The sequence below is a fragment of the Fistularia commersonii genome, chromosome 18 (assembly GCF_037954325.1).
Source record: "Fistularia commersonii isolate RoL2024-O1a breed Wild chromosome 18, RoL_Fcom_v1.0, whole genome shotgun sequence".
In the NCBI taxonomy this organism is placed as follows: domain Eukaryota; kingdom Metazoa; phylum Chordata; class Actinopteri; order Syngnathiformes; family Fistulariidae; genus Fistularia; species Fistularia commersonii.
The window spans coordinates 874,507-884,121 of record NC_141301.1 but is presented as its reverse complement, the minus strand read 5'-3'; the positions used below and the strand labels follow the sequence as shown (position 1 = coordinate 884,121).

The 9,615-nt window shown below is 51.5% G+C and overlaps 1 protein-coding gene across 1 annotated transcript; it reads right to left on the bottom strand.

The window, feature by feature from the left end:
- Positions 1 to 3: 3 nt before the first annotated feature.
- Positions 4 to 8,627, bottom strand: LOC147224067 (uncharacterized). The gene is made up of 11 exons (XM_086164624.1): positions 8,479 to 8,627; positions 7,323 to 7,467; positions 3,683 to 3,744; positions 3,129 to 3,182; positions 2,722 to 2,816; positions 2,318 to 2,534; positions 1,808 to 1,920; positions 1,555 to 1,666; positions 1,241 to 1,442; positions 641 to 979; positions 4 to 368 (listed from the first exon to the last, which is right to left on the bottom strand). The coding sequence occupies exons 2-11, from the start codon at positions 7,439 to 7,441 to the stop codon at positions 230 to 232; spliced, it is 1,452 nt and encodes a 483-aa protein (XP_086020750.1). The 5' UTR covers positions 7,442 to 7,467; positions 8,479 to 8,627; the 3' UTR covers positions 4 to 229.
- Between the last annotated feature and the right edge of the window lie 988 nt (positions 8,628 to 9,615).

The window sequence follows — 9,615 nt, the reverse complement described above, 5'->3', positions numbered from 1 at the left end:
TTCTTTTCCCTTCAGGAGTCGCCACATATCTAAACATTTATCTGACGATCTATTTAAATACATACAAGCATTCAGGCGTCTCCAATGAACCTCCTGTGTGCTTCTGGACTGTCGGAGGAACCTGGAGGAAATTGTCATTGGCAGAGTTAGATCTTTTATGGCGTGTTTGCTCACACACACACACACACACACACACACACACACACACACACACACACATAGGCATGCCCTAAGCTGTGCTCTCCTCGGTCAGAAACCCTGTGTGCGTCAGCACTGCGTTGATGGCCGGCGTGAGCTTGGCGCTGTAGCTCAGTATCCTGCCGTCGTAGATCAGCTGTTCTGGCTTCACACTCTGATGCCAGGGAGCCCTGAAAACACACACACACACACACACACACACACACACACACCATGAGGCGTTAGGTACTTCCTTGAGACTACATCTTCCTTAGTAGGAACTCCAAAATGATGTTAGCATGCCAGACGTCCCCGTTTGGGGACAAGTGGACTATCTAGGTGTTCTGGTTGTTCTTAACTTGTGTGGCCTCCAATGGCCACTTCCTGTTTGGGAAGGCGTCACACGCGGTGGGTTCACGATTTTGGACACGTGAGCGGTGTCCTCGTTCGAGGACGGGTCTACCTCGTGTGGTAGAGCCGCGCGATGTTCCTGTTCACCCAGCTGCAGCCCTTCTGGGACTCCAGCAGCCCGTGGACGGTGGGGCTGAAGACCGCTCGGGGGTTGACGATGATCTTGAAGTTGCTCGCCCCGGTTTCAGGGAAACTGGGCTCATGGTGCAGGTGGGCCAGGATGTTGACGCCGGGAACCTTCTTCCAGGAGTCGCAGCAGCCGGCCGGCAAGGTCGTGGCTTCAGATGCGGGGGGCGGCAGGCTCACGGTGTTGTGGAACACGTTGTTCTCGAACATGTAGCATTTGTCGGCGCCGTATTTCTTCTCCAGCAGCGGCAGCAGGTCCGGCCAGCTGCGGGGCGATTAAAACAAAATGGACATGTTTTCTGTCCGTCTGGCAGAGCGGCCTACACCCACCGGAAGTTCTGTTCACAGAGATACGGTTTAATCCGAGCCTCTTCTTAAACCGGAAGATAAAGAAGTGCATCGTCGGCATACGGTGACATAAGAGGGCTTCTGATTGCGGTACATCGGGTTTGCCCCGGTGCTCTCGGACACTGCTGAGGTGAAACACGACTACCGCGCATCCAAAACCCGGTAAAGACGGCGCCACCTGTTGACGGCCTGCGGCAGGATGAGCTCGTCGGTGTCCTGCAGCGCCATGTACTTGGACTGGTACATGTATCTGTAGATGCAGTCGTTGAGCGCGGGGATCTGGCCCAGGTAGTGGATGTCCCCCGGGCCGTGAAGGGGCAGCCAGCCACGGGAAACGTTCACCCACTGGGAGATGGTCCAGGGAATCACCTCCAGGAAACCTGAGGAGTCGGGACACCGGGAGAAGCTCAGGACCGTCTCTGCAGGCTACGCTAGCGGCTAATCTCAGCCCCCCCACGTGTCGGATAGCGAATGAACTTTGTGATGTCCCACCTTTTTCCACGTAGTAGTCCAGGACGCGCTGCGTCTCCGGGCTGCAGCCGGTCTTATAGACCACCACTCTGTCCACCCCCAGCAGGCGGAACATCTCCAGCTCCTGAACCAGCTGGAACACAGCGACAGAGGCCGTGCATGTGGGCGAAGGTCACCAGAAGATTTATTAGACAACGTCCGGAGCAGAGCTGGTGGTTGTCATGACCCGTAACCAGGTGACAGGAACAACACGTGTTCGGCGTGTTGTGGTTACCTGCAGCACGTTGGTGAAGTCAAACATGGTGGAGAGGCAGACGGTGAAAGTGTAACGGAAGGAGGTCTTGGACTCCTGGTTCTGGACCTTCAGGAAGACGGCCTCATGGGACTCTGAGGGGCCAAACACACACCTTCACTTCTCACACAACCAAACGCTCGAATAAAGACAATCGATACCTAGATTCGAACAAAATGGGTCAGACGGATCGGTTAAAACAGAGACACGATTCAAATGTTCCCTTGCAGATCGAGGGATGGATGGATGGACGGAGGTTGTATTTGTAGATGGTTGGGTGACGGACGGTCGTGCCGATGGACAGTTGGAGAGATGAACAAATGGAGCGATGGATGGATGGATGGATGGTTGTCCAGATGGTGGACTGATGGATGGAAGTACGTCGGATGTACAGATCGGTGGACCGATGGATGTCGGATAGTGGACCGTGGGTGACGGATGGATGGAGGGGCGGTGGACTGATGGATGTATGTGGAGATGGCCGAACGGTACCTTCGGGCCTGGTGGCAGCCAAGGTCACGGTGATGTGGGATGGGGTCTGGCAGCCGGAGGGGATGGGGCACATGATGTGGCTCGTGCCGTAGGGGAAGCCGAAGTGGTCGCTGTGGACGGTGGCCACGCCCTCCGACATCCGCAGCTGCTCCTCGCAGCGCAGGAGGCAACGGTAGGCCGGCGCCTCGCTGCGAAGGACCACGGCAAAGACCCGGACCTGTGGGGGGGGGGCAGAGGTCAGAGGTCAAATCACACTCAAAGCATGGATTGGGGATGGTGTCCAGCGACTGCAGCAGTTCCATGTTAGATGGGAACCATCTGGTGAACCAACATCTGGTGGACCCCATATTGAAATCACAATTTCCAAGACATGACAGAACAAGGGCCGCGGTGCGTTCACTGACCTGCCGCGGCTCTTTCCGATGCTCCACGTAGGCCGACATCAGCAGAGTCTTAGTCCCGTTCACGGGGATGAAGAAGAACTTCTCCTCCTGAAAGGCTGGGGAAGGAGAAGGACCATCGGTCTTTTAAATCCGCCGGCTCCGTCGTACTTTTATTATCTCACCCCGCCACCAAAAAACAAACTGCAAACCCGGGATCGGAGGCGATAATCAAGAAAGCATTGAACTCATTGGGCGAGGAAACATCATGTCGGAGGTACCTGAGGACCACACCTGATCGAAGGGAGCATGCAATCTCTTTCAGGAACGATTAAACATCAGCAGGATCAAAGAGGAGTCATCCTTCAAACCCAAAATGGAAGTCGATCAGAAACCGATTGGTCCTTAAAGGGGGCCGTTGGGGCCATTACCGTCTTTTTTGGGCGTAGCATGAGTTCTGGGACCTCTGGAGGAACCCGTGTTCTCTACAACACACAACCAGTTTCTTTTGAGCAAAGGTGTGGGCTCCACCTCCACCTCCCTGAGGAGACACACCTGGCCTGGAAAGACCTTGCAGATGCGAAGCCAAACGCAGCAAACGCAGCACTGCCGGAAGTCACGGGGGGCCATGTTGCGCGGTATGCTCAAGAGCCACCGGCGCAAGGAACAGAGAAGTCAAAGACGACAACACGGAGTCTGTATCGCTTGAGAGCAGAATTCTCTGTCCGCGAGCCGCCATGTTTTTAACGATGTGCAGACAACCACCGTCTACTTGCGCCGCCTCGGAGGAGTTCGGTATGTATGTTGCAACTCTGAACGCAGCACCCTAGTGGACGTGTTGCTCAACAACCGTGGCGACGGAATGGAACAGGCGTCCAGCTTACATAGTATGACGTGGAGGCAAACTTCGATGTCAAGATCGAAGACGCTTCCCGTTTTGACGCCTTGCGTTTCAGGAGGGGGAGGGGAAGCCGTGAGGACTCACTCTGATTTCCGGGCTGGGACTCTGTCACCTCTCCACTCTGGACCACAGAAGGCCAGTCCATTCTGCGGGGGCACAGAAAAGAACAGCGTTTCTATCCGAGAGTCATCGGAGACCCCCCGCCCAACCCTTCACGCCACCCTAACCTCAAATGTCACAGGTCGCTGTGGTGGTACCGATAGCGCCCGTGCTACTTTCTGTGCTCTTGCACCTATAAAGTGCACCAAGCTGCAGTCTTATTGCACCGTCTTCTACTCGCTCTTCTGTTGCAATGTTCATGTCTATAATCATATCTTCTTCTTCTTCTTTTGGCTTTTCCCGTCAGGGGTCGCCACAGCGAGTCAACCTTCTCCATCTAACCCTATTCTCTGTATCTTCCTCTCTCACACCAACTACCTTCATATCCTCTCTCACTACATCCATAAATCTTCTCTTTGGTCTTCCTCGAGACCTCTTGCCTGGCAGCTCCAATTCCAGCATCCGTCTACCAATATATTCTCTATCTCTTCTCTGTACATGACCGAACCATCTCAGTCTGGTTTCTCTGACCTTCTCTCCAAAACATCTAACATGTGCTGTTCCTCTGATAGACTCATTCCTGATCCTCTCCATCCTGGTCACTCCCAAAGAGAACCTCAACATCTTCATCTCTGCAACCTCTAGTTCTGCCTGCTGTCTTTTGGTCATTGTAACAGTTTCTAGTCCAAACATCATCGCTGGTCTCACCACTGTCTTGTACACCTTTCCTTTTATTCTGGCCGATAGTCTTCTATCACATAGTACCCCTGACACTTTTCTCCACCCATTCCAACCTGCTTGGACCCGTCTCTTCACCTCTTTTCCGCACTGTCCGTTGCTCTGGACTGTTGACCCTAAGTACCTGAAATCCTCCAGCTTCTTGATCTCCACTCCCTGTAGCCTCACCGCTCCACCCGAGTTCCTCTCGTTCACACACATATATTCTGTCTTGCTGCCACTAACTTTCATTCCTCTCCTTTCCAGAGCATACCTCCACCTCTCTAGATTTTCCTCTACCTGTTGTCTGCTCTCACTACAGATCACAATGTCATCCGCAAACATCATGGTCCATGGGGATTCCTGTCTAACCTCATCTGTCAGCCTGTCCATCACCATTGCGAACAAGAAGGGGCTCAGAGCTGATCCCTGATGGAGTCCCACCTCCACCTTGAACTTCTCTGTTACCCCTACAGCACACCGTACCAGTGTCTCACAGCTAGCATACATGTCCTGCACCAGTCTAACATACTTCTCTGCCACTCCAGACTTCCTCATACAATACCAGAGCTCCTCTCTTGGCACCCTGTCATATGCTTTTTCTAGGTCTACAAAAACGCAATGTAACTCCCTCTGGCCTTCTCTGTACTTTTCTATTAGCATTCTCAATGCAAATACTGCATCTGTAGTACTCTTTCTAGGCATGAAGCCATACTGCTGTTCACAAATGCTGACTTCTGCTCTCAGTCTAGTTTCCACGACTCTTTCCCATAACTTCATTGTACGGCTCATCAACTTTATCCCTCTGTAGTTGCCACAATTCTGCACATCCCCTTTATTCTTAAAAATAGGCACCATCACACTTTGTCTCCATTCTTCAGGCATCTTCTCACTCTCTAAGATCCTGTTGAATAATCTAGTCAGGAAATCTACCGCTGCCTCTCCTAGACACTTCCACACCTCCACAGGTATATCATCAGGACCAACTGCTTTTCCACTCTTCATCCTCTTCAATGCCTTCCTCACTTCACTTTTACTAATTTTTGCTACTTTGTGGTCTACAATAATCACCTCTTCTACCCTTGCCTCTCTTTCATTTTCCACATTCATCAGTTCTTCAAAGTACTCTTTCCATCTTCCTGTCACTCTTCTAGCATCTGTCAATACATTTCCCTCTCTGTCCTTTATCACCCGGACCTGTTGTACATCCTTTCCATCTTTATCTCTCTGTTTCGCCAACCTGTATAGATCATTCTCACCCTCCTTACCATCCAACCGAGCATACGAGTCATCATAAGCCCTTTGTTTTGCCTTTGCTACCTCTATCTTTACCTTTCGCCGCACCTCCCTGAACTCCTGTTTGTTCTCTTCAGTCCTCTCAGTATCCCACTTCTTCTTCGCTAACCGCTTTCTCTGTATACACTCCTGCACTTCCTCATTCCAACACCGAGTCTCCTTATCTACTTTCCTTCCAGATGACACACCCAGACCCTTTCTCAACTCCTCCCTGAAAACCATGCAACACTCCTCCCTTTTCAGCTTCCACCACTTTGTCCTCTGCTCTGCCTTTGTCCTCTTCATCTTCCTTGTCACCAGAGTCATCCTACAGACCACCATCCTATGCTGTCTGGCTACACTCTCACCTACAACTACTTTGCAGTCACTGATCTCTTTCAGGTTACCTCGTCTATACAAGATGTAGTCTACCTGCGTGCTCCTACCTCCGCTCTTATAAGTTACCCTATGTTCCTGTTTTTTCAGGAAAAAGGTGTTCACTACAGCCATTTCCATCCTTTTTGCAAAATCTACCACCATCTGTCCCTCGGCATTCCTATCCTTGATACCAAATCTGCCCGTCACTTCTTCATCCCCTCTATTGCCTTCACCGACATGTCCATTGAAGTCTGCACCAATGACCACTCTCTCATTTCTGGGAATATTCTGCATCACTTCATCTAACTCATTCCAGAACTTCTCCTTCTCTTCAGATTCACATCCCACCTGCGGGGCATAGCCGCTAACAACATTGAGCATCACACCTTCGATTTCCAGTTTCAGACTCATGAGTCTATCTGACATTCTTTTCACCTCTAGGACGTTCCTTACAAACTCCTCCTTCAAGATAACTCCTACTCCATTTCTCTTCTTGTCAGTACCATAATAGTACAACTTAAAGCCTGCTCCTAAGCTTCTAGCCTTACTACCTTTCCACCTGGTCTCCTGGACACACAGTATCTCCACCTTCCTTCTCTGCATCATGTCCACCAACTCTCTACCTTTTCCTGTCATAGTCCCAACATTCAAAGTCCCTCCTCTCAGTCCCAGACTCTTTCCTTTCCTCTTCTCTCTCTGCTTCCGAACACGCACTCCTCCTCTTCTTCTTGTTCTTGTTCTTCGACCCACATGTCTATAATCATATACCGGCACATATCCCAGCAAAGTAGGAATGTCACTTGCAGGGAGACTCGTTTCTACACCGTGCATGTGACGAGAAACTCTCTGGATCTTCCTCTCCGAGCAGCGATGCCTCCTCGAGTTCAGTTCCCCACGTCATCTTCTTTCAGAGCCTGAACTTGAATCGGTGACTAAACCTCCTGGCCTCCTGGCCTCCTAGCCTCCTAGCCTCCTAGCTTTCTAGCCTCCTGGCCTCCTGGCCTCCTAGCCTCCTAGCTTCTTAGCTTCCTAGCCTCCTGGCCTATTAGCCTGCTTGCTTCCCAGCCCTCGACATAGCTTGACGTGCACCTCCTTCACCGGTGTTAATGCACGCCGGTCGATCTCTTTGTGCCGTTCAACTCGTCCCTTCTTCTTCCTCTTTCTCTTCCTGCCGTTCGTTAGCCTTCGCTGAGGTTAATTTGGGGTCACATTGCTCACATGGACTCGCACTGGATCAGAACCTGGCCGGACCTACTTGGAGTTCCACAGCAGCAGGACCACGGGCACGATGGAGATGAAGATACTGACGAACATCCACCTGCGGAACCTCCTCAGGCTCGGCGCCGACTGGACTTTCTGAGCCTCCCGGTTCATGGCGGCCGCCACCTTCTCGTCTGGTCCTGTGGACACAAAGCAGAGACGGAAGGTGTAAAGGCCTCCCCGGGGAAACATGGCCGATGCCGCGGCGGAGTCGCAGGGGAAGCGTTGCTCTCGGTCTCCTCAACATCTGACCCTTCTCGAGGAGAGCAGGTTCAGGTGAAGACGTCCCCCGTCTCAATGTCCGCAAACTTCAGCAGAAGACGTCTGAGGAGGAGCGGTTAGATGGTCCGACCGTTAAAAGCCCCAATCCGACCTTTCAGAGGACGACCCCCGAGAGAGCTGCAAACATCCAGGGGTTCCTCCTCGTCCTCCTGGCGCTCGCATGGTGACACAAGATGTTTGATCAGGGCAGGTGAGGACGGACTCCTCAATCAAAATGGCTTGTACGTGTTTGTTCCAGCCGCTGACGCATAAATCTGTCCGGAGAAAAAAAGCCTCGGGCAAATATTGACCCAGGGGCGAGGTGTTTCTTCATGGTGACATCCACCTCCGAAAGGGAACCGGTTAAAAAATAGATCATCTGCGATATCGTGACGCTAGAACTAGTTCCAACTGTCATGAAGAGAGACAAACACAATCCAATAAATATTAATTAGACCACGTTTTAATCCTGGAGATGGAGACGGTGGACCGCAGAAGATCCCCGTGATGACGACATCATATTGGAAGAACAATAAACCTGGATAAACCTTTTCACGGGCGGGTTCTTCTGGTTGGCAAGAAGAACCTGGAGAACAAGCACCCGCCTGTCGCCGACCTCGCCCGAAAAAGGCGAGCCCGCTCGGAATCCCGTCGAGCGAGTCGTCTCCAGGACCGCCGTCTGAAACTGGACGGTTCAGTTTCAGGAGCAGGTTCGCGAGCAGAAAGAGGCGAAACCCTGCTCTCTGTTAGCAGTCTCTCCGGGAGAATATCTTTCAAAAAAAAGAAAAATCAAAAAACAGGAACACTGTTCTCCTCCTCCTCCATCTCCGAGCACGTGGGAGGAGATGGTCCACGAGAACCCGGCAGCAAGATGTGAAAGCGGAACTCACTCGTCGGCTGGTCCCCGGGGTTTCCTCGTCGGCGGAGATGGAGACGTCGGTGTGATGGAGCGTGAAGAACCAGGAGGTGGAGAAGCCAGGGATGATCCACTTCTTCTGCCGCCAGCCGGCCTCGTCGCTGAGGTACCAGGAAGACCGAGGAGGAGGAGGAGGAGGAAGAGGAGGGACCGATAACTCAGCTCACTCTGCTCGCTGTGAGTGTGTGTGAGTGTGTGTGTGTGTGTGTGTGTGTGTGTGTGTGTGTGTGTGTGTGATACAGAAAAAAATAGAAACAATTGTTCCGTCTCTGTTCATTTGCTACAGTTAAACATTCACCTCCTGTGCGATGAAGGTTCAAGGATCACCTCACCTTATGGGGTGACGTTGGGATTCTAGATGTAAATCCTTACTGTCTGACTGAACAACACACACACACACACACACACACACACACATGCACGTGATATAATGGATATAACCGCACACGTTTAACACAGGATGAAGCAGCAGCTCTCACTTTTGTCCACAGACCGGACAGGAAGGCGGGGGGGGCAAAGGAACAGGAAAGTCGAAATTCTCCCTCATGCGTCACTCTGGGCCGGCGGAGGTCCTTTTCCACCTGGAGGTAAAAAGAAATAAAAAACAAGAAGGCGCGAGGGGGGCGAATAAACCCTTCGGTTTATTTCGCTCGCCGTCAACCACCACAACACACACTCCCGTCACCTCTGTAGTAGAAACCATGACTTAGTTCCCACAGTGACCTCTGACCCCTCCGGAGTTTCGCTCGCTCATTCACGCGCCGGCCGTTCACGTCTTTGCGTTCGATTTCTTTGCGGAAGCGTCAAGTAGAACCGCTTTGGCAGTGAATTCTGACTCCAAACTAATATGAACAAGAATTAATCCCAACTGGATTTTCATTTTCTTCCTCCAGACTGCTCATTCCGGGACTTGGTCCAAATTAAAAAGCAAAATTGCGTTTCATTTTCCGAACGTAACCCGGCGAATCGTTATCAAAATTCAGTCGGAAATGTCAGATTTGAAAAATGGAAGGCGTTTGAAGCGCTTTTTCATTTTCACAATGTGGCGGCACATTTTGACCCATAACTAAAACGTAACTAAAATGAGTAATAAGTCGTGCAAAACTACCCG